The sequence below is a fragment of the Ornithodoros turicata genome, unplaced genomic scaffold, assembly GCF_037126465.1.
Source record: "Ornithodoros turicata isolate Travis unplaced genomic scaffold, ASM3712646v1 Chromosome37, whole genome shotgun sequence".
NCBI lineage: Eukaryota > Metazoa > Arthropoda > Arachnida > Ixodida > Argasidae > Ornithodoros > Ornithodoros turicata.
In genome coordinates, this window is record NW_026999367.1 from 915,526 (window position 1) to 941,124 (window position 25,599).

General features: G+C 46.3%; 1 protein-coding gene across 2 annotated transcripts in view; it reads right to left on the minus strand.

The window, feature by feature from the left end:
* LOC135373995 (uncharacterized) overlaps positions 1-25,599 on the minus strand; it is a 109,236-nt gene that overhangs the window by 26,033 nt on the left and 57,604 nt on the right. The window contains exons 11-14 of one of the 2 annotated variants that reach the window (XM_064607016.1): positions 24,179-24,223; positions 23,607-23,690; positions 12,952-13,165; positions 10,962-11,109 (exon numbers count right to left, since the gene is read on the minus strand). In XM_064607016.1, coding sequence (XP_064463086.1) covers positions 10,962-11,109; positions 12,952-13,165; positions 23,607-23,649 — 405 coding nt within the window. In that variant the 5' untranslated portion in view covers positions 23,650-23,690; positions 24,179-24,223. Of the gene's footprint in view, positions 1-10,961; positions 11,110-12,951; positions 13,166-23,606; positions 23,691-24,178; positions 24,224-25,599 lie in introns of those variants that run through there. The other variant, XM_064607017.1, reaches the window with a different exon arrangement.

Below are 25,599 nucleotides of genomic sequence, written 5' to 3' on the forward strand. Positions count from 1 at the left end.
AAAAACAGGGGTTAACAGGTTAAATTGTTAACAGGGGTTTCAGAATGCATAGGTAAGCAGGAAAACTAATATGGTTACTAAAATAACGAAGTTCCGATGTCATAGTGTGTAATACTAATTTTCAGTGTTGCCCGCTGTACAGGGGTTGTTTGACATCAGGCGTCGCACCGCTCCACTACGCCGCATTTTTCATGGCAAATTAAAAATATTTATAGCGCGTTGTCGGTCGTATGGTTGCGCATATGGTATTTAGAAGCAACAAAGTCTCTAGTGACATCACCGGCATATCATGCTTGTCTACTGCTTTACAGTACCTTTAAAACGGTTGTGATATTCAGAACGAGCACATCCAACTGCCCCCGAAACACACCTTCGTTTCTCAATTTTGTCTTCCTATTACGAAAATTAATTAATCAAAGAAACCAAAACAAGCCATGGGCGCAGCCATTTTTGTGACGTAGATGGGAAAAACCTGCTCCATCTACGTAGATAGAGAATCGTGCTTCTGATTGGATGAAAGCTGAGGCTTTCTCTGACTTCCCTGGCGTCTTCTCCCTTTTGCGAGGAAATCCAGTTATGGCCGCCGGCTACGATGAGCGTTTCGTCCGAGGTAATCCCGAGAGCTATTGAACGATGGAAACAACAACTGCGAACTCATCTCAACAACATTTTCGGCATGAAATTGTGTTTATGTGTTCCGAGAGCTTCGCAGTTCAACCGTTCAGCTGCTATTCACGTCGTCCTGTTTGCTGCTTTTACTACAAGTGCAGGAATGGGAGCGGTTGAGCAACAACGTGAGACTTGGTGGTCGTTTGAGCATATACCTGCAGAGGACTGGTCTTCAAAGAAAGAAGACCGTATATCTGCCCATGCACATCGTACGATTGCCAGGCTTGTTACACGAGATACATACATATATTGTGCAGCATCATAGCGTGACCGCAATGAACGACGTAGGAATTATCGTGACCATTCGAACTGCATTCGTTCAACCATTCGTCGGTTATATGAAAGTGGTCATTCGAGTTGCCCGGGACAAAAAGTGTTGGATGTAGTTTTGTAGTGTGTTGTTTATCTCGTAGAGCGCTTCGCAGCATGTAGATCGAGAGCCCTTATACGTATTTTTTGCATGTTCACTTGAGTTGCATGTTCACTATACCACAGGCCATATTTCATAATAGTTTCGCAAATAAACACGTACGGGTCGATCTCATACTGTTTTTGAGTTAGGCATAGTGTCTTCAGGTCAGGATATATGTATCCTGTTTGCTGGGCCCAACAGATGTTATTAAGGGTAATGCAACATTTCCCACTTCTTGGACCATGCTAACATTGCCAGAATAAGGAACATTACACTGTGCTGTGTATTCCACACTCAGTTGTCTCGCGATGCGAGGTAATCGAGGTAATGCGAGGTAAACCCCCAATTATTACATTGTATGCTCCACATGTTCAACCAGGCAGCACTTCCCATACCCTAATTTTTTTAAACATGTGCTTAAAATTGCAGAAGTGCCACTCAAGTAACTTTGCCACCAAAGTAGTCAGTGACAAAAGGCATATGTACATATGACAAAAGGTATATGTTCTCCTTGTCCACAAATGCGCTGTCAAGACTGAAAGACCCTTATCAAAATGGGGAAGCCGGGCTTGCTTGTCCAGAGAAACAAATATGAGACTGCAGCACTCAACGTAAATAACTGCACGCTCAGCAACTAAAGCTGGCGATGCCGAAGACCTAATATTTCTAGGTTAAAAGGAACAAAGGAGAAAAGACCACTGCAACGTTTTAATGTTGCTTCAAAAGTATAACACCACAAAATTTGTGAGAGTCAGTGTATTTAGTTATGCTGGTCACCTCCTGCACCAAGGTTCAATTGCGTTGCTACCAACCAGGACCTAAGCCTGACCTATGATCTAATAATAATAATAATAGTATCTATCTATGACCTATATGGACCTTCGACACTAGTTTGGTTTAGGTTTCACACGTGGCTTCTAGTGAAATTCGAAGCTGCTCTGTATAGCTGACAGGAGACTTGCAGAGTAGAGAATTTTTTTATTTATATTTTCCAAAGAACATGCCAAAAACAATGTGCTGTACCAACTGTATTCAAAGAAATACAAATATGGTTTGTTTTAGCTATATGCATGTTAGCAGATTACAGGTGACTGATGGCACACAATGGGCGTCAAGGGTGAGAACACAAGAATACTACCACTGCAGGCACTGTCCTGAAATTCTAAGTCACCATTTGTCAGAAAGCAATGACCATGCACAGCCTAAGGATCATATTGAGCTCCTTCCATTATTCGTTTTATTGACAGCACGTTGGCTGCCATCTAGTTCATGAAAGTGACTTTTATCGTTGAAAGAACGGTTCAACAGTAAGCGAGCTGGTGATAGTGTCCATGATGGCGAGACCTGAAGAGGAGATACAAGAAGGGGCATACACACACAATGTTGAGAGATTGTGTATGTCCCTTCCTATCCCTCGTCTCAGGGTTTTTCGCTATGGACCTTCATGATGTTTCCTTCCGGAAACTTTACATATTTTTATGTAGAATTGTGAAGGTACAGCCAGGCGCTGTTAGCAAATCACACAGTACTTTTCTTGAAACAAGAACCCATAGAAGGTACACAGTCATCTTCAGCATTGCACACATCTATGGGACATGTTAATCACTTTGGAATGTCACAGACATGTCATGGAGGCCAGCACATGATTAGTGGTGTTGAACAGACAACTATTTGTCATATTTTAGGCACAAGAAGCAGTTTTGGCACCTGTATGTTGAGACAGATGTATCTCTACATACTTTGCCTTGACACAAATATATGAAGCAACAAATGTACTCTCCACTTTATTATGGTTATTAGTCAACACTGCCAAGAATGTGGGAACGCAGTATTGTACCACCTACACTCTTCAAAATGACCTTCACACACGACACATTATAGGTCAACGAGACTCCAGAATAATGTCCTCTCCCTCCCCATTGACTGAAAACATTTTTCTATAAAATTGCATAAGGGGAAGTTAGTACAAGAAACGCACGCGTTCCTTTTTTCAGCAAATCAGTATTCAGAGCGTTACCATACTGGGTGGACCTGCAGTGCATTACGTGGTACAGCACACACTGTAAAAAATTTCACCGTAGAACATGTCCCCCGTTCTAATGACAGTCTTCTCCAGCTTTTTCAAACTCCCATTTCGCGTAGTGCTTTATGGTATGACACAATTTCTAAATCTTTACTGTAGTTTACCGGTTGCAGCAGAAAAATATACCATTGTTTCCGATCACAGGACGCAAGCCATAAGTGCTATACAGCAACAGTACATGCTGCTGTCAAGCAGTTGTTGGTGTTTGGACATGGTATGTTGCATGCAGGGTAAATTCCATGGTTAAAATATCCAAACGTGAACAACTGTTAGATTACATGTAGAATGCTGTATAGTACAGTAAAACCTCCAAAGTCGGACACCTCCCTACATCGGACAACACCCCACATCGGACAACTCCCCATGTCGGGCAAGATTTCATTGCACGGGCAGGCTCCCATTGAAACTACATGGGGATGAAATTCTCTATGTCGGACACCTCCCTATCTCGGAAGTAGGACAGGGTTTTCCCTGTTAAGTCGGACAAAACCCCGGCCAAATTACCTCAATCTCGCTCCATCTTTGCACCAAATAGACCAAAAATGAGCCAGTGGCCTTGACTTTCGCTCTTTTTTTCCCCTATACTTGTCTCAGCATTGTGTTGTTTTAGCTTTTCGAGTCCAAAAACAAGTACTGTCAGTTTACATTGTAATTCTTTGTTTGAGCACTTGTCTTCGGTTTGTCTAGAGGCTTGAATGCGCACTGCACCAAAGCAATGAAAAGCGGGCTGACGCTTCAGAGACAAGTCCTCGCTGCTCGAAAAGCTCCAGAGGTAATGCCATTGAGTGGAATCTGAACGGAATTGAATCTACCAAAATCAATAATAATTGTCAGTGAAGAGTCGGTAGAGGTACCACTACCAGGCACCACCACCAGGTACCACTAAGGACGATAAATTGAAGAAGGGGGACATAGGAAGGTTTCACTGTATTTATGTCCCGTGTCATGTGACCACAAACAATATCTGCTTTTTGCTCATGCTGCAGAGCACAGGCGAAATGAGCTGCATGTGAGGATAACAACATGAAACCCGAGTCGCAGAGGAAAAGGCATGACTTTACGATCTCTGTCAGTTGTTTCATGTTGTAATTGCGTACCAGCTCGCCTGTACCTGAGAATAGATTTGATGCATTCTACACGCACCTTAGACATGCAGTGTGTTGTGTGTTGTGATATTAATGCCACTGCAAATTGAATTGAAAAATAATGCTCCAGATGAATCTTGAACTAAGCATGCCAAGGGGTAGGGCATCTGCGTGACACGTTTACCTGGAAGTAAGAATGTAAATGTTAGCTGAAGTCATTGAATAATTAATATTATCAATATACTGCTGCAGATCATACTAACAATAGCACACAAGATTCTCGGATATGGTCTGCAGGAATGTCTCTGTACTCACAATATTAGTATAGCAGCTACAGAAAGGCATAAAACAAGTTGTTGTATACATGATACCACTTGAATGCAACAGAAGTTTCTGCTGCATTGGCAGAACACAACAGCGGACAGATTTACCTTACTTCACCTGAGAAAAAGAATGTACTGTTGCACACATGATGCTGTTCGAATGTAATCCTGAAACATCTCGAAAAACATAATTTATGACCGACACACATCAACTGGAAGATTTCGATTTATCTTACTCAAAACTGAGAAAAGGTATGTGCTGTTGCACACATGAAACTGCCTGAACTGCCCTTGAGGGCTCTGGAAGAACACCTTATTTGTGACCAAAATAGAACAACTGATCCAACATTTTAATTTATACCTTACTAAAAATACACAAGATGTGCTGCCGTGCATATGATACGATGATACTGCTGAAATGTACTCTGAAAGTGCTGGAGTAAGAACAGAAACACCTCAGGCATGGTTGCTCTAAGCTAGCGAGCAACAGCAAGGGTATACGAACACAAGAAGTCGAGCACAAGTGATGCAATGCACTTGATTCATCAGAAAATGAAATGTATCAGTACCAGATGTCACTGTTCCGTCAACAAAAACAGATGAACTTTGAAGGGGCGTCTGGTTGGCACTGGTGACAGCCTTCAGCTTGAAACCTAGACGGTGATATTTGAGACGTGGAGTGCAAGCTTTTCGGTGGTGCCATAATGCCTGCGAAATCATTTAACCAATAAGGCAATTCCAAATCTGTACTGAGAATACACACGCTGGGGTCTAATCTCTAAAGGAAGAAGCAGTAACTGAGAGATAGCGTGTTTTTCTTTTCTATGTGATGCCATTTGCACCGCATGACTGACTTGTCTAACGTTACGCGTCTTACATTTATCTGCTGCCTAGTCCTGCCCCTGCAATGTCCTGCTGCAGATAAGGTTGGCACAGCATCCCGGACGACACATCTTCGGCTTCGTGTGAAACAAGTTGCGTGCTTCCGTAACATTCGTATGAGCGAAATGAACAGATGAAATCGCTGCTTTCGAAGGTGGCACCCAGTCGGAGTTGTAACCGATTGTTGCAGTCAATAGCTTTTTCTTTCGCCTTTCGGAAAGTTGTGGTTTGAAACATTGGAACTGCATGCTGAAGTGTTCTTGCAGACGGGAGCAAAACGCTCACGCATTCTCGGCACGCAGCACAGAACACGAAACACACCAGGAAGTCTGTACTGGCCCTGCAAATGCTTTTCAGTCGAAGGAGCAAAACTCACGTTCCTCGTGGGTTCAGTGAAGACCAGAAATATACTGGCTCCTTAGTAGCGAACTGTTTATCACTTCCCCAATGTCAATCTGCGCAGCAGACGGCTCGGCAGAAGAAACCGGCCGGCTTGGCGGAAGAAACCAAGCCAAAGCCGGAGCACGGGCAGACCACGAATGTGTCGTCGACACAGGGTTTGCGGGCCACAAGACGGAATGTCAGTGAAACAAAAAAATTCACTGTTTCGAAAAACTGCGAGGAGTTCGGGATAACTATTTTGCACACATAATCAGTGTTCCCTTATGAACACATCATGTGAGTAGCATTCTATTCGTAACACTCGAAAATCAGCGTAGCTGAGCTTTAAGGGGTTGGGACCAGCGGACCGCGCTGCTGGCGCGGTTGCGCGGAACGCCTACTACTGGCTGCGAGACACCTGGTGATTTTGTGAGAATGATTAGGAGAGAAACGTTGGAGACGGCCAGGCGGGAGCTTGTCCAGACTTAAGCTGGACTCACACATGCGTTTTTTGAAAGCGTTTCGAGTTCGCGGCGGCGCAAAACGCGAGCCGCTTGGCTCACCAACGAAACGCGTTTGTACGCTGGCGGCAAATGCATGTGTGACCGGCTCCGCTCGGCCGCGCCGCGAACGCTGCGGCGACGCCGCTTTTGAAAACGCATGTGTGAATGAGCCTTTACGCGTACTTTCGGAGACTCCGACCGTTGAGCTCGCACACACTAGCGCATAGTTTCGTTGCATTTGAATGCTTCTGATTTAGATTGTGGCAAATTGTCGTAAATGGCTAATGTCAACACTGAATTACTGATCCTGGGTGGGAGGGGGTTACGTTTGGTGAAGGTTGCACTTACGGAATTTCTCTTAGACACGGAAAGAATCGTGGCATAATGGTGACATATCTGCACAGCTTTCCCGTTTTATTTGTACATGTTATTACGTTAGAACACAGTACAGTATAATACATATTCATTATGAACGGCATTTCAACATTAAGATGCATACTCACACGACCGACAAAGAAAAAAGACTAGCACCTTGTCTCACGAAGCTCAATGAATACCTTGCAACCGACAGTGAAAACCTTAGACGAAAAAAGCAGAATACCTTGCGCAAATGGTTCTTGATGATCCACATTGAGTTTGCGTGCCCGCACGCATTTTTGCTCCTATATGCGCGCAATATATGCATTGAACAGTCACTTTCAAATGATTTTAGACAAATGCATGGTACGATCATCTGCATGACTGGTCCTACAGCCCAAGTTTGACAGTACGGATGTAATTCGCTGCGCCGGGCTCACTACCAAAACGTGTTGGTAGCTGAGCTGGGTGAGGTCACCTGATAAATTTCAGGGGGGGGGGGTTGCAAAAATGTACACCCCCTCTGGGGGGGGTGTAGGGAAATCCCTGCGTTGCGGTACTGTAATTACGTCATTAATGCAGGTTGTGCTAGTTGCTCCTCACGTCGCAACCATTCACTCACTGTGGCCAACGAACGTTTGTGACACGTGCGTTTTGGTGTTCAGATACATTGTTTGCTTATTCATAACAGTATTCATTTTCGTGCAGAGTTGTTCGTTGTTTCCTCTTTTCCTTTTTATTTATTTATTTTGTGATCCCGCAGTCGGCAACAACGACACACCTGGTCCGGATATTTCAGAAAAGTTCGCGTGTGTATATTGGATGTGAACTCCAATTTCCTCTTCGCTGCCAGTGAAACCTGTCATAAGTCGTAGATATATACTGATACTTTCCGGAAACAATTCGTGCTCTATCACCCTCCATCTCTTTTCGTTCCTTCTACTTTGATTCAACACGTACGTCACTTACAAGCACGGAATGACAACTGAAGCTGTAAGGTGGTAACTGTCACTAATTGTCACTAATGATTTTGCGTGCGGGGTGAGCTGCGTTAACATTGATATGTGTTTTCTGCCCAGCGCATCCACTGCAACTTCACACTCACCGCATATAGCAGGCTCAGAATCCCGAATGACATCGTTCTGTCACCTGACAGGTTGAAAAGGCTTTTGTCCGGAGCCGTTTCGAGCGCGAAGAGAGGGGCAACCGCCCCGGGCGACTTCCCCAAAAGGGCGCAGGACGACAAGTCTGGACAGCACAGTGGGTAACAAAGCGACGGTCGGCATAATTTGGTTCAGCGTTGCTCCTATACACTAGTGTTCAGGGCGGTGTTTACCGTTTATACTTTAATCTACTGTTTCGAAGTTCGTTGCCTTTTTTAGCACGCCAAGCGAGCAACTGCGACGCACGAGACACCTACTACGGTAAGGCTCGGTCAACTGGAGCCACTGAATAAGCTATGCTTCAGAGTATCGACACCAGGGTTGCTGAATTCCATTCCATTCCAATCCCATTCCCAGCAATGGAGATTTGTTATAATTCCATTCATTTCAATTCATCGGAATAGAAAGGCATGGTCAATTCACACTCCTGGAATGTCTAGGCAACCCAATCCCATTCTTTTAATTCCACCAATAAAAACAAAAAATAAGGAGCGGTAACTGTACTGGCTAGCCCACATTGTTAGGGGAAGTTATCAATACCCAGCGCGGAAAAAGGACATCAAGACAAGCTGCGGGGAGGTTCCTAAAATCACAACAACATCGATACAGTACTAATTGCAATGAGAAACATTTTTTTTAAATTTGCATATGTGAGCAATCTTGCTGATATCGCGTGTTCCGGTTCTGGAAATGGGTCCTTTGCTGTGCTGTCATAATATGCCAAGCTGTGGAAAATACTCCCGTCTGCTGGAGCTGCGCGCAATTCTGGGGGACCGCGGAGAGCATCTCTGTATTCTTATTTTTGAAATGAAGGTGCATGCCGAATATTCAACAATATTTTTGCGCTCTTGAGCGTGTGCAGGTGCTGTGCGTCTGTACACGGCAGAAACCACGGGACTGAAATCAAAACTATCACCAGAGCGCCCAGACCATTCCATTCGAATTCCATTCCTGCGAAAAAAAGCCTAATTTCATTCCCATTCCATTCCTAGAAGAGTTTCCGTCATTCCATTCAAATTCCATTCCAGGCTATGATAAATCTGAAATGATTCCGGAATCATTCCAACTCCGGAGTGCCAACTCCGTAACCCTGATCGACACTGAGGCAAGATGGCGAGTTGGAGCCGGCATGTTGTTTTCGTATGACCTCCAGCGCCATCTATGGAGCGTTATTCGAAAAGTTGTCCTCTTCCACTGCCAGAGCAGAGATCAGCCCTCTCAAGTACCCGCGGATGCGGCTGTAGATTATGTACCACTGCGCCCACACATCGTGTTGCAACCACATTGGCCGAGACTGTACGCGAGCTTCGATTGGTCGACAATGTTTTGAAATCGCATTTTGTATGCGCGCATTCATGGCGACCAATTGTCCACACCCCTTCAAAAGCACTCCTGTACAGGTTCACTTCGTTGCGCATTCCTCCTATCGGACTCATATAGCATATGCATTACTTTTACATTACCGCCATAATCTTGGTGGAGCGGTGGAAGACATCCCCTGAACATCCAAATATCCATTCTGATTCTGGGATGTGTAGACAGTAGGAATCTGGCGGTCGCATGGTTCTACTTTCTACATAAACTGACGGTGACAATTTGCGATTTCGCCAGGATATTGGGTAAGCTGGAGCAAGATGAGACACAGGGCAAGCCGCGACATTATGTATTCGACGTTTCCTGTCGCAGAGACGCGTTGTTCCATGCGATTGCCACTTTACTCATAGATGGCTCTGCATGTCTGCTTTATTGCGGATTTATTTAGTATTATTGCGAAGGCCTGAAATGTAAAGGCTTGCAAAACGGCGCGATTTTCTGTACTCTTTTTTGTCATCTGTGCAGCAGCGTTTTCAGGACTATTCTGTCAATGTAACTGGATATCCTATTTCTTTTCATTCATATAGATACACGCAGAATGTGCACATTCCTAGTTACCCGGTGTTTCACAGAAAACATAATCAATCCGACTGGATGCACTGGGCAAGACGCGACTAGGTAGTTTTATGCATGCTCCTCAGATATTTCTTTTTTGCATATCGCCTATAGTATTTCACAGCACTCAAAAGCGAGCAACCAGCGACACTCCAGACTGGCGGTGCATGGCGTGCAAAGGACGGTGGAGCAAGAAATAGCACCGGGTACTGTGTGGTTTTATTGCACACTATGTGGTCCTGGAGCTCAAGGGAGCTGTGTAGGTGCTTGGAGAGCAAAAACTATTTTCTGTAGCTCATTACCAAGGCGTGTCACATCTTAGTGCACGCGATGTCTCGTCTTGTCACGAGTGTTCGGGCAAGATGAGACAATCTGCATTTTTGAATTTCTTGTTCTTTTTCTGTGTTTATTGTACAACCGGCTGCGTCGGTTACGATTTACAGATCGGAAGCTCTAGACCAGCTTTCTAGACCAGCCTGTGGCCAGCTTTTTTTTTTTTTTTTTTGGGGGGGGGGGGAGCATATTCCACAATCAGTTCATATTCAACTGCAAATTTCTGTATTATCTTGTCCCATCTTACCCTACCTGGGATGTATATATGGTTTGCAACACAGTGCTGCACGAATATGCATCAGCAATCCTCAGAGTGACAATGTTGTTAGACATCTGTCTTCCATGCTGTCGTTTAATATTTATATATTGCACATTGAAAGTGGTGTCTGGAAAAAAATGCCGCTGTATTGGAGGTGCTATCGGAATAGTGGGTGCCTGAAATACGTGTAACTGGACCGACGTCAATGGAGTATGCTGCCAAACAGTGAGACGCCTGCGTTCATGATTTCGTTACGTGTCGGATAGGAACCAGCGTGGTGAATCTCGGCGGCAATGCCAATTACATCACCGGAAGAGGTGAAGCATCGAAATGCCGTCTTAACCGAATTCGACGTTTTTGACTAAAAAAAACAACAAATTTTGCGAAGCATTTTTGTCTGTGTGTGTGTATTTTCTTCTTGGAAGGCACCTCTGAATGGGAATTCCGAACTTTTCGCGCACACAATTTTTAGAAGTGCTTTCCGCGGAATATGTGGAATAACGCGCTTGACGAAGACGTTCAATGCCTACATTGCCGGGGTATCGTAATACGCGAGCCTAAACTGTTCCAACTACAACTTACACGAAGCAAGACACTCGTGGCTTCGCTACGCTCATCCCAGTTTGGTCCCACTTTGGCAGTGAGGACGCCGGACAAGGGTGCACCGATCTCTCTAATGGCTTGGAGCGTCGATGAACTTCCGATGTTGTTTCGGTGCTCGACGATAGTGCTGCGAATGCAGTAAGCAGTGCGAAAGTGAGTGTACGGACATTGAGATGCTTCTTTTTTGCATAGAAAACCCGAAAGTGGTCACTGACCCTGGGTGCGGGTGCAGCTATTCGGAACAATCAGGCGACTGCATAGAGTGCCCCGCTCCGGCCAACAGCACACGGTCTGTGTCACGCGTTAGAATGAGCGGGGGTGTGGGGGCGCTCGCACACGACCGGGCGCAAGCGAAGTACAGTGCCGGACAAAAGCTTACGGAACACGATCCGGCGTATTCTTTCCTCAAAGCGACATGCTAGCAGGAACGGGATTGTACGGACTAGGTAACCCAGTCCTGTTTGCAAATCCGTACGGTCCCCATGCGCTGCTAGCTTGTCACTCTGAGGAAGGAATACTGAGGAGCGTGTTTCGTAAACTTCTGCCCAGCACTGTACAAGCAGGAGCTTCCACTATGTCACCGAAAGCGAATGGAAGATAAGTGCAGTAACCAATAGCAGAAACCAGATGCCACGTGACACCGTAGCTCCGGTCAAATCTATCCATCTGGAAGGAGAAGTCAGCGGTGCTCCGTGGGGTGGCCTTGACCAATGCCACCTGGATAACAAGGGCTGTGCACTCTTTCGATACCGTCAAGCACCTCGACCGGCTGCCATACATTTTCAATGAGATGGCTTCTCAGCGACACTCGGTCCAGGAGCATGACGTGAATTGAAAGAGTACGCGGGCCTTCTGCTGCCTAGGTGGCTTTGCATTGACCCCGGGGCGTGGGAAACCACCGACTGGAAGTCTTCCAATCTGCAAATAGCACAGAATTGCTCCAGACAGAGCAGACAGACTTGCTCAGATAGTGTTCCCAGTGCTCCTTTTACGCGCGGCGCATGTTGGGAGATTACAGGAACGAGGAAGGGAGGAGGGAACGTTTCGTTTTCGCAGACATGAGTGACCTGGCCGAGAGAGAAGGAATCGGAACAGCTTGGAGACTTTCTCCTTCGTTATCAGCAAGTGCCAAAGTTCAAAGCGGTCCATGGTTACGGGTTCGAAGCAGGCAGTGAATGCATTAACTTGATGGCACGTTAGAAATCTAGGCGTGCTGCCACGGAAAACGCGTTCGCATGGAGTTTCACACTACCATAAAATAGTTCCGTACCAGGATTGTGCCTCCCGAATTAGTAACCGTGCAGGGCGAATATCAAACATTACAATATCGTCTCTAGTTTGTAGCCATGCACTGTACGCACGGGTCACGCGTCGTCGCTATTTTCTCGCATTGCATTGCACTTTATTCTAGCACTGTTGTTTCCTAGACCAAGGGCCAACTTTTGAGTGCAGTGATCGCTTGAAGCCTGAATTGGGATATCACTGTGAAAAATATGTCACAAGTACGACTGCACCCGTGTGTACACACCGCTTCTGTACTCTTAGAAAATAGGGTGGAGCAGCTACACCTTTTCGGAAGTAATAGTTGCCCCATACGTTGTGCCTAAATGTTGGCACCTGTACCCGATTAGGTGAGTGAGGGGGACGTACGCCCGCTGATTGCAATTTTATTATACGATAACTGCTATTACCACCCTATGCTAACCTAGGTGGTAACTATAGAAGTTGGCAACTTTTCACACCTCCGACCAATCTGCAATGGATGCCATACAGCAGCAGCAGGGGTCAGCAGCTGTAGCTGACCCCTCGGCGCTCTGTCGGCAGCAGGCAACTTGCCAGCAAGTTGATGGCATGGTACAAATCTAGGTGAGCTGCCATGGAAAACGCGTCCGCATATGTAGTTTCATACTACCATGAGGCAAGTGCCCAGGGAATCCTTGCAAGGATAAAGCATAATTGGAGGACTCACTTGAACGGGAAGTCGAGCCCGCATTGAGTTCTCCTTGACACAGCAACGTATCTTCTGATGCGGTTCAACGCAATTACTCTCATACTAGAAAACATCACGCTGGTGTTGGTCGTGATCAGTGAAAAGAAGATTACGTTGCACAAGCCATCTTTAGGGAGATGGTCTGCCATGCCGGATGTGACGGAACACAGAAGAAAGTCTCCTGGCTTGTACGCTGGAAAAGAGCGTGTACACACTTCACATCCGCTTGCAACAATCATGACGGTGCATAATGTAAGAACCCGAGACTAGGGAACCACGAAGGGACAGACACAAACACGAAGTCTTCTCTTTTTGAGGCTTCCTGTTTGTGTATGTCCCTTCGTGTTCCCTAGTCTCGGGGTTTTACATTATGTATCATCTTCACCAGCTCGCTTGCTTCATTTTTTCATAATCATAACGGGCCACAGCTCCACAGCGCCTGCATATTGCAAGGAAGCCGGGCACATATTCCCGTAGAGCAGTGGTACTAGACACATGCAACACATGTTATTCGAGACAACCCGTGATCGTGCCAGCGCCACCTCAAAGAACCTACTATACAGTGGCCATGAGTAAAAACTTGCAGCCAAAGAGAGAACAGAGACACAACACAACAACACAACAGCGGGAACTGCAGCTCCCGCTATTGTGTTGTTGTGTCTCTGTCCTCTCTTTGGCTGCAAGTTTTACTCATGGCTATGTACGAACTACCCCAAATTTCTACCTTGGTATACAGTGGCATCTGTCTAGAAATAAAAGTGAGTCGAACTAGACGTATAGTCACCACTTAATCCGTACTACTTAACTTACTACTTAACCGTACTTATTACTAATACTACTAATAACGACAACAACAACAACCACTACTACTAAGTCGTAATTATTACTTAATCGTACATGTTGTCCTCTGTGTATTGTGTCTTCTTCTATTCTCCTTCTACAATACACTAGCTCTATTGCACTATTCTAATTTCCTCATAACGCGTAACCAGTCCCGAGTGGCTCAAGACTAACATCTCAATTTTTTTCTTTTAAAAATCAGACAACCAATGAATCAATTTCCTCATGTTTGTTTGTTTCGGCTTCACAATACATTCCCGCTGATAACAGATTGTGGGTGGCCACAACGGTTCCCACTGAATTTTGCAGAAAAATTCAGTGACACGGACACTGACAAAAGGAGGAATAGAACATGGTGCTAGAGTCAAGGAAGGAGCTAGCACCTTGTCCTTTTTCTCCTTCTGTTCGTATTGCGTTGCATGCAAAACAGTTTATAACAACGATTTCAATATTTTGCAAAAATATTACAAGTTACAATGACTTGCACAATAGTCCTTCGTTCAAAAATTCGTGACAGATATGATAGCTGATTTCCTAGTTGACTCCTATTGCAAGGTTTCCGGATAAGGTGATATATATGTACTGCAGCTCCGTGGGAACGAGGAAAATCAAGGGTTGAAAATCCCAGGGATATCCAGCATTGAAACGGAATTGAAAGGACATTGAAATGAATTCTGGTGTATTGCAATGACCGTCACCAGCGGCAACGTGGTCCCACGATCTGGATGTCAATCGCAATCGCAAAGATCAAATCTCGATCACGGTCCGAACAAGGTTCTCAGACAGCAAGCCTTAGTAGGAGGCCAAGTTACACTCTCGAGCGCTGAATAGTGTCTTTGTGCAACCCTGACTCCGAAACACTATTCACGGATTGCTCAGGGTCGTGTCAGAAGGGACGTTTAATTTGGTACCTGGGCAATTCCATGCGAACCGACTCCAAAGTACCTGCTCGGACCTCGCCAGACTATTGCCGATTTTTCCGAAAAAAATTTTAGCAGTCCGTAATAGAGCAAAACGACATACCACGAAATGGTTCTTCCCAGATATCAATGTGACGGGCGCTAGACACGAGCGAAGCTCGCAGCGCTGGCGAAAACCGTGCCCTGCGTGAACGGCAGCTGCGGCAGCAGCGTACGAATTAATTTTCATTATTACGATACAATAAAAGAAGCTCTCAAACCACAACATGCAGCCTCTTCAAATGAATCTGGGCTTATCATGTTCTATGGACCAAGGTTCCTGTGTTCCTTCCAATGAGATAAATCGCCGCCCGCCTAGACTTATCTGCGGCGAGCAATAAACAAGCTCTGGGGGGGATACCGCATCGCGAGAGAGGTAGTGCCCCTCTCCACCGACACTACGCTTTACATAGACATTAGTGAGTTTTAAGTATACCGTTGATAAGATTATCGTGTCTATCGGAACCAATCGTAGTCGCGCGTGACTCAGAATCTTATCCACTGATTGGATCTGGTTAATACGGTTTGACGCAAACCACCGTTGTCAACGGTCTGCTAAAACTCTCTATTTAATGCAGGTTCGGTTCGGTTTGCTTGAATTTCGTTCCGGCGCTGTTTTGGCTCGGCCGCGCCAAAAATCGAACCAGTTTGCAGCCCCAAACTGGTTCGCGAACCGCTTCAACGTGTTCGTTTTAGGGAATGCGTACTGTGCCTGCATTGGGAGAAAGAAGAAATGGATATGCAGATAGCTACTGTCTATTCCCAAAATCGTATTTCTCACACGCACAGTGCCAGCAAAGTAAGATAGCCAGCATTTTACATACACGACGGTACTAAACCGTACTGAAGTATGTCGAAGATAAGTCTACCAACCTCGCTGTGTCCGACCTAACAGCAGTGTACCAGTTAATCCAAAACACAATGTGGCTGTAAAGGCAGTAAGCATTTTTCCCAACCAATCACCAATCATACAGACACCGCTCTGGGTATGCTCCTTCTCAATTTCTGCATAACCACATATTCGTCTTATCGAGCTACACAACTGGCCTACTCCATTCCTGCTTCATTCGGTGGACGATGGCCACTCACCTTCAGAAACTACAGCAATTGGTGGCAAAGGACAGCCACGTTGTTTGCTTGGGAACCCGACATTTGACAAGCGTCCGCGCCCCTTTCTGAACAGCTGACTCAGCAGCACGTTCGTCAGGCGCAAACCGCGGCGCTTACAAGGACAACTGCGCTTCAACGTGTTAAAAAGACGCTGAAAGCAAACTTACTGTACGTACTCGCTTGACTGCTCGATGAAAATTTACGAAATCCGTGATATGGAGAGTGGAGACCATACACTTCTTTCCGAATAGTTTCGTTGCAAATCGGTTACCGCTATTATTTTTTGTTCCGCTTCTACTCCGGTTCGCGTTCAACAGTCCCATGAAAATTTCTGTTCGGTTTCGGTTCCGTCAAAAGTAATGGTTCAGGTTCGGTTCACAACTCATATATTCTACACTCGTATATTCTACATTTGGTTCGCTTGTCCTAGCATGTCAATTGGCCTCGATCAACTCGGAAGTTAAGGACAATAATCGTTTGTTCTGTTGGAAGTGTTCATTCGTGGGCTTCATAGACAATTGGAGTACACTTCCACTTACAAGGTCTGTGTAGTACCAATTGTGTGGTGACAAGCTGCAAGTGCCGCAAATACCATTACTAGTGTTACGTGGTGCACATTTTCTTCAACATGCTTCACCAGGACTTGGCAATGAGCCGCAATGACGCCACGGATACGTTAATCGCACATGCATTTGAGTCTCCTGGTTATTTTCTGCACTGGCAAACATGAGCACAGGCAGGCGCGAAACTGTTTGCGCACTGAACCCCACAACGACTATGCGCGTCTTTTGGTACACAACAGCATTACACTGTATATCTCCGCCGTCGAGGATCGTCCCCACAGGCAAAGTTACACGCACAGCGAGGATGCAGCTGGCACAACTGGCATGCAAGCCCGATAGGGGTTGCTTTTGCTGGTGATCGATTGGAGAAGCCATTTTGTCTCAGCGACATGCTAGTGTCATCTAACGATACTCACGTTTCACTCATGTTTCACAAACGTGTGAAGAATGGCGCGAATGACAAGGAAGAGAGCCTACGCAATTTTCAAAAACAGCTCAGACGTCGCCACGAACGGACGATGACACCTCCAAGTAAGTTCGACCACGAGTGCGGATAAATAAGCACTAAAAACTCCAAAAATACGCATGCATCTATGCACTGAAAATCTTCAAAATGTCACACAAACACTACGTCGAAATCGCGATGTCAAATTCACGACGAAAGAAGACGTGCACACGCTGTGAAAAGCAAGGATCGGAGAAAGGCTTGTCCTGAACGAAGAGAAAATACTTCCGAAGAACATGCATGTCGCCTCAAAATGTCCATCTGGAGTACTAAATGAGGCCTTCCGCATGCTTGCTTCATCCCTAGGAGTCACAAGCGGAAACCAACATGAAGTCTGAATCGTCGTAAGCGGTAAAGATGGTGAATGTGTTGGAATGGCGAGCCGACAACTGTTCTCTTGGACACTGGTGCTCAGATCAGCCCTCATCAAATAAAAAAATCTGCAACGCAGGTGGGTAAAGTGGCAGGCTCCACCGGAAAGAAACTTGCGGGAGGAACTTGCGTAACACTCGGAAAGATTGAGGCTTATTTTGAACACCATCAGAGGGCTGCACATGCAGGTGGTTCCAGGCGACGCTTTCTCTGGCGCTGAGGTCATCGTGGGAACGAACGTCATGGATTCAGCACACGTCGTGGTACAGCGGAATAAAGGCACAACCGTGTTGTTGAATGAGCGAGATTTCCCTCAGTCAAAACACTGCGGGTGGCTGTCCACCAACGAGACGGCGAAGCTCGAGGGCAATCCAATGGGCTGTCCAATGGGTCTACTTCTTTCAGATTTTTCGGAACAAAATAACCTTCTTTTACCCGGAGAAGATGAGGTGGATTACCTGTGACAAGCCTTCGTATCATGAATGCTAAGACTTGCGACATCACCATAAACCGCGTAAACTTGATCGACATTCAGGATCTTGGTGAGTCAGTCAGTTCACAACAAGCAGCCATCACCAATCCAAGTAGAGATTGGATGCACGACCGTCGCAAGTTTCCGAAAACTGAGGTGGAGTGTCTAGGTTTTGTACTCACAAATAAAGGGCCGGGAAAGCGAAAGCAGGCAGCACTTAGGGAACCACCACTGCCTACGCACGTGACTAAGCTGTGGAGGTTCCTCGTATTGACAACCTTTTTAGGATATTTGTGCAGCACTACGCTACGATTGGCGCGCCTCTCCACAAGTTTCTGAAGGCTCAGGCAGATTTCAATAGACGACAATTATGCTGACAATCATGACGTCGGTAGATGCCGAAACAGCGCTGACGAGGAACACCGCTGTTTCCGAAAGCCGTATTCCTTCACGAAGATCGAGGGTCCCTCCTTCGTATCACTGGTGCACAGAATTGAGGTCACGTTTTTGGTCTTTATTCGCGCTCCCGGTCAACGGCGTAAGCGGTATCTCTGCAATTTTGCTTACATTATACTAACTGAAACATGAATTTCATTTGAGAGCAAGTTAGTTTTGCATTTTAGTGCAAGATGAGAATAAATACTGCAAAAGACTAACGACCATCGATTGAACGGTAGGATGTGAGAGCCTTCAAGCTTAAACAATTACCTTCTCCACTATCAGCACGAGGATGGCAACGCGAGGATGGAATGAAAAAAAAAGAATCCGAAAGTTCATTGTGGTAAAGAATCGCTGCATTGGGGGCATTTTGCTACGGGCAAGACTGTCGCGCGTATCCGACAGGAATTCTGGTTCTCTAAAATGGTTTCGTCCGTCAGGTAACATACGCGGCAATAGCTGGAATGTCTCTTCCTTAAGGCTCCATGCGGCAAAGCTCAAGGACTTCTCAATTGTATTCTGGCACGGCAGAAGCCGATAGTGATCTTCCATGTGGACCACTTAGGTCCATTTGTGAGAATTTCATTGAAGAGCAATGTGCTGTTTGTTCTTGTCGACAACATCACGAAGTTTAACCGGTTACATGCCTACCCGAGGGTGGAAGTAAGCAGTACCGAGCCGAGCAATATGTCATCAGGTTTCTGGAGGATTTCATTGACGAGTATGGTGCGCCTCGTAGAATTGATAAACCAAAAAGTGCTGAGTTCCTGCGTCCTCACCTCCAAAAAGTTCACGACATCCCGTACCCGACCCGAGGGGTAAGCAAACAAACAAACGAACAAACAAAAAAGATGTGCTACCCTACAGCTAGCTACTCTTTGCAGTGATGCCTTTGCTGCTTCATTCAGCGTCCCAGTGTGAAGGCGACGGAAATTGTAATCGTGACATCCGCAAGCAGTACGGCCAGAAGCCTTTTGTATGTTGTACGCATTTTCCCAGCACTTTTTTTGGTACAGTAAAGAATGAGCTGCATTGTTCCTTGTAGCTATGAAGTGTAAACGCTACGGAGCGAGAGGAAGGAAGCAGGAGCAAGCCATCGGCGGAACCTGACATTACCTCTCACATGTGGTACTCTGATGGGCACAGCACATGAAAACTGGTTCAAACCGTTTAAAATGTCTCTCGTAGAGTTGAAAATAGACATACTGATAAAGATTGCACAGCATACCGCAACAATAACAAAATGGCTTCATCACCCTGCGGGTGATTGGATGAGTGGACGACTTTCAAAAATGACTGCGGGGACGTGTGAACTCGCAGCCTAATTGGTGGTAGCTGTAGGCCAACCCCACCCACAAGTCGTCGCCATTGACGGTCGCATGCAGCCGAGACCAACCAAAAACTACGTCGACGTACGTGGAGAAGGAGCGCGTGTTTATTAAAAATCCGCATTATGTGCTCGCGGAAAGAAAACGTGTGAAAGAGACGCGTAGCCGATTACGCGCCGCATTTTCGGTCAACCCCACAGTTAGTGCACGGTCAGCATCAACGGCTCGTGGTGGAGATCTGTCTGATGTCTGTGGTTGCAGCTCTTGTTACATCTGAGCTGTCCCCACTTCGCGAGCAAATGGGAGCTTATGAGGATGACAACCCACAATCCTTCTGCGAGCTGCAACTGCCATGACAGCTGCGGTAACTGCAAACAGCCATTTTATTCTTCGCTCAGCCAATGAGCGACTTACCCGGAGACCAATGTCATGCGTGACGTTGCTTGAGAGTGAAGGTTTCGTCGTCTGATATTACGCAACGTTTAGAGAAATTCCGTGAATACGAGTTCGTTGATAGTCCTCGTGCGCATTAGCCCGGCTGAACGAGACTGTCCCTTTCAATACAGTACAGAATGCCACATTGCACCAATTTAGTTTGCATCACACTATTCGGTAGGTCATGTTTGGTATGACTGGAGGGCTTTCTTGCAAGCGCGATGAACCCCTGCCAGTTAACTACTTACTCGTGAATGTGAACTGAATCAGATGCATAATTCCCATTTACATGTAATGCAAGCAATTAGCTGTGTTGTGTGTCTAGTGGCACCGGGAGACACCTAGAACAACCTGAATGTATTGGTTCTGATTAGAGATGGGGTGGATTCAATCCAATCCGTATCCGAACCCAATGAAGGTTCTGCGAATCTATGAATCTCGGATCTTTCGGCTCCTTGAAAAAAAAGTAGTTAGAAAGCCAAGGGAAAAACACTTCTAGTGCTTTGAAGCAGAATTTGATATCTTTGTTTAACGAGAAACAAATTAAATAATAGTTCACTTTCAAGAGCAAACATACCCGTATATTTCTTCCTAAATGGAATTTAACGTGTTGTTGTTATTGTTTACATGTGTTGTTTACCATGTTATATGTGACTTAAATGAGAGCCAAGAGCAACGTACCGGCTGGTGGATTCGATTCAGCGTTTTGGGCACCGGGTTCGGATTCCCGAATCTCGAATCCCTGTGAAGGATTCGCGGATTCGGTTAGCCCATCCCTAGTTCTGATAATAACCCGCAAACACTTGAAGCTTGTTCACAATGGCTCGGCTCCTAAAAGAATGCTCGTTCGAGACAAATTGCCTTTCCGTATTTTCCTATTTTTCTGTCGTGAACCAGTTTGGTAGTACATGATAGGAAAACGCCGAATAAAAGTACCACTACGGCTCACTTAGTACTCCTCATCACGTGACTCGGCCTCTGTCCGAACGAAATAGAATTCACTTCCCTCGTCAGGTCTACTTCGTACTAAATGGTGATGGTTTTATTTCCGCATAAACGAATATCAATTTGAAACACATGCCGATTAGCAGTAATTAAATCGCGGTATGGCGATCCCTATACCGATCTATCTTGGTTTTCTTGGGTTACTGATCTGGGTTTCATCCGAGAGTTGAAGGCGATCTGCCCACAACCGCGTTCCTAGCAGTTTATCACCGAGGTTGCTTTCAAAACACGAGCGCACAGCAGAAATAGCAAACAAATATGGAGATGACAAAATTTGTAGAAGGAAGAAAAAAGCTAATGGTGCAACGGAAACGAACGTTATCCCGCCCTCCCATGTCAGCAGCGCCCCCCACTTACAGCGCCCCCTGGCCTCATTCTGCCAAATGCTCGGTCGACCTCTCTGGAGTGCGGTTGCTCGGATTTCTACAGTCCGGAATTCAAGGTTTACGTGGGGGGTTCTGGGTGAAGGTACAATCCTGACGACTCGCGCTTTCGTACAATCTTAAAAATGAACTTCACCGCATAGCATGCTCCCGGCCAACCCACACCAGAACTTTATTTCACACCAGAACTTTATTTATGATCTACATGTTGCGGAGCTTAGCAAGCTGTAGAGGAACGCCACCGTGCGGCGTGTGCGGAAAACAGAGCGTGCGGCAGGAAAATCTGCCGGAATGGGGGGTAGAGGTGTGTCTCGGGGGGGGGGGGCGCCCCAGCCCCCCCCCCCCTGGATCCGCCCCTGCGTTCAACAGGGTTTTATAAAGGATTGTTGGATGAACTTGAGAGACTCGCCCCGTGGTTGGTCTAGAAGACGGCAGAATGTAAACGCGAGGGGGATAGCAGCGGTCTGTCCGCCGGGGAAGTTTGGGAATAGTGGAGGCGGCAATAGCAGCGGCGTTGGTACCACAATCGGCCTGAAGTGTCAAGTGCAGGTTGCAGTACAGTGCAGTTAGATTATTTTTGGGACGTGTGCACGTGTTGTGTGCCACGCTGTGACGTCGAGAAAAATTCCAGAAGATACCCAGCCGGCAAGAAGACGTCTCAGGCCTCTTCGAAGAATATTCGGACTTCCCCACCCCTGCAGCTAAGTGAAGTTGACGAGACTGACGTAAAAATGGTTCAGTTAGGTTGCCTGCGTAGCAATTTTGAGTTTAAGGATTTGTACAACTTGTTGGGTAGCTGGCGATTGTGATTTTAAGGAGCAGAGATCATTTTTGTGCATCTTGTGGAGAAGCCTGAGTGACGAGTTTTATTTTAAGTTTCTTGAGCGTAGAGTGTTTTTAGAATTTGCTATATTTTGCTATTTGGTATGGATCCATCGTAGTAAGCTAGCACTGCAACGAGGACTAACAGGGGAGAAGACAAACACTGCGCTAGACTTCCAACAACGACTAACGTCACGGGGTCACTATGCGTCAGCCAGGCATCCGTGACGTTATTTGATAAAGAGGTAATGTTCCTGGAGAAGTGGGACAAAGGGATTTGATGTGTAGACTGGAATGTGACACGTGGATGATTACAATGGAGGCATTCATAAAAGGAACATGTTTCGGAGTCAATAAAATATGTTGTTGGAAGTCTAGCACAGTATTTGTTTTTGTTTTTATTCTCCCCTGTCAGTCCTCGTTGCAGTGCTAGCTTACTACGATAGGCTCTTGCTGAGCCCCAGACCGCGTCAGGAAAGCTAGGTTTAATTGCAAGAGGCAAAAGGATTGAGGATCAGACGATGTCCGCTTCCAGCCCCGGGGAATATAGTTCCAGATTTTCGTTTGATTTCACGTCCTGCGGTCGTGATGTGCCGCGGCTACCGCGTAGACATACACTTCATGCTCCTTCTGCTGAGTCTTCCATTGTTGAGTCCGCATCGGCAACCCGGACAGAAATATCCTTGACTGGAAAAAGCCCACAGAAAAAGCCCGCGTTCTCGCGGCTAATAGCGTTCGTTGATCTATTTCCTTGTTTGTGAAATATCTACAATAGATACGTAAATTATGTTTATAGTATCTGCTCACTGACATATTCATACACATTACTTCTGCAATGTTAGTTCAGGTGTGCTGTACAATTATGCACATGTCGTAATTTGCCTGGAACACCTTTTCAATTTGTGTACTACCACCCCTGTATTGCATGCATGAGGGCTCAAGGAAAATAAATGACGATGATGATGATGCTTATGCTAGAATTCAAGGTATATTATCTTCATACGTACCTGAAAGCATAATATTTGCTCCTCAGGGTATTGCCGCTCTGAGGCTATTCTGTAGACAATACACATCATGCCGCACGACAATCGAATAAAGGTCCCTATCGGACGGCCTCCAAGGTATCCTCGCTCCTGATTTTGGGGATGGACGCTCGCAGGAACTTTTGGAAACTGCTCTAAGCATTATGTTCTCTAACACTGCACTGCGAACCCAACGATCGAGCCACGTTACCACGACTGTTACTATTCCGGCTACACATCTCGCGCGAAATCATTGCCGTATAGGTAGCAGCGCACCGCAGTAACGCCCCTATCTCTGAAATTTCTACAAATGCTCGTACCGGTACCCCCCATCCCCTTTGCAGGTCGGTACGCCCAGGATCAATGCCTGAACCACTTACCCTGCGTTGTAACTGTTGGAGTGCTTTTCGTCGTTGTTTGCATGCTTGAGGTCGTCGTTGGTGTTCCTTCGTCGCTGCTGAGCTCTGCGGAAGAACAATCAATCGATTTCAGTCCACCTGAAGGATCCATTTGGCTTATGTCTCCCGATCATATGACCAGCCGCGGATCTAGGGGTGTCTAGGGGTCTACACCCTCCAAATCCCAGACTTGAAGATGCGGTTCAATGGGCAAATCCCAGTACGCACGTGGCACTTGTCCATAGCGGACCCACCCATGGGAAAATCCTAGATCCGCCCCTGCACATGATGGCCGCTTAGCTGCCTTTGCAAGGATCGCCGGTGATTTTATCTGGTCGTGATTGTGATTGTCTTTAAGTTTCGTTTAAGTATTGCTTTGATTACAAACAAACCGACCACATCGCCCTCAAATGTCCACTGCCAAGTATATCTAGCAGTTTACTGCAACTTTTTTTTTCCCCGCTCCCTTAGTAGAAAAATAGTTCCGATGCCACTGCGTACCCCCATCCCCTCTGCAGGTCGGTACGTCCAGGAACAATGCCTGAAGCACTTACCGTGCGACTTAGTCAGGTAGTCGTCTTCTGTGGTAGTACTCGTTCCTGCGGAAGAACAATCAATCGATCTCAGTCCACCTGAAGGATCCATTTGGCTTATGTCTCCCAATCATATGACCAGGCGGGGATCTAGGGGTGTCTAGGGGTCTACACCCTCCAAATCCCAGACTTGAAGATGCTGTTCAATGGGCAAATCCCAGTACGCACGTGGCACTTGTCCATAGCGGACCCACCCACGGGAAAATCCTAGATCCACCCCTGCACATGATGGCCGCTTAGCTGCCTTTGCAGGATCGCCGGTGATTTTATCTGGTCGAAATTGTGATTGTCTTTAAGTTGCGTTGATGACAAACAAACCGATCGCATCGGCCTCAAATGTGCACGGGCAAGTATATCTAGCAGTTTGCTGCAACTTTTCAAAATTATGAACTTAACCTTCGGTCGAAAGTTGCGGGCAACTAGCAATTGACAATACACTACACTAACAACTTTGCTTCCTTGGAGTCGGGCCCGCAAGCAGCTCTTGACTTGGCTCCTAAACCCATATTCAACAACAACATGTCACCGTCAACATGTCACCGTAAGCCCGCCCACCCAGACCGCATTACGCAGCTAATTCCTCGCAATGCACGACCATTACTGGGTACAATCGCGTGTCCATTCTATTCCTTGAGCGACTCGAGAGGCTGTTGTGTGAACAATACGTATGATGCCACATGATAATCACATATGGTTCTCTAACGGTTCCCTGTTCCTCGTCTGGGGATGGACATAAAACAGACGTTCGCAAAACTTTTGAAGCTGCTAGAAGCGTTATGTTCTCTACTACTGCACTGGAAACCTTTTAACGATAGAATCGAGCCACATTACGACGACTGTTACTATTCTTCCGGCTACATATCTCGCGGGAAAAGCATTGCCGTATAGGTAGCAACCACGTTATGGTTTCTGATGAAAGGAAATGAGGTAAAATAAAACGATGCTAGACTATGTCTCTGCTGTGTCATCACATTCTCCTACATCGGTCCTTGATGACCTCCTAGGAACAACCAAAAATTTATCGTACGGACATGTGAGAGTCCCATTTTAACCAATTTGGGGGGGGGGGGTACCCAGAGGACCGATTTCGCCCTCCCGTGGACGTCCTGCCAGTCCCGGTGTGATAACCGTCCGATATCTCAGGCATGACAATGTTTCTTAGGGAAGAGCCTTGAGGGCAGAGCGTTAGAGCGCTGGATGTGGCCAGGACCAAGCAATTTCGTGAGAGAGGGGGGCAGGAGTCGAGCTCGTTATGGCTGGTAGGTTCGGGAAGGTTGGTAGAGTGGGGAATGGAGAAAAATGTGCTCTAGATCTTCAACAGCAGCGCAGTGCTTGCCGTGGGAAGAGGCAACTTGTCTCAAGCGGTGCTGTGAAGGCTACAT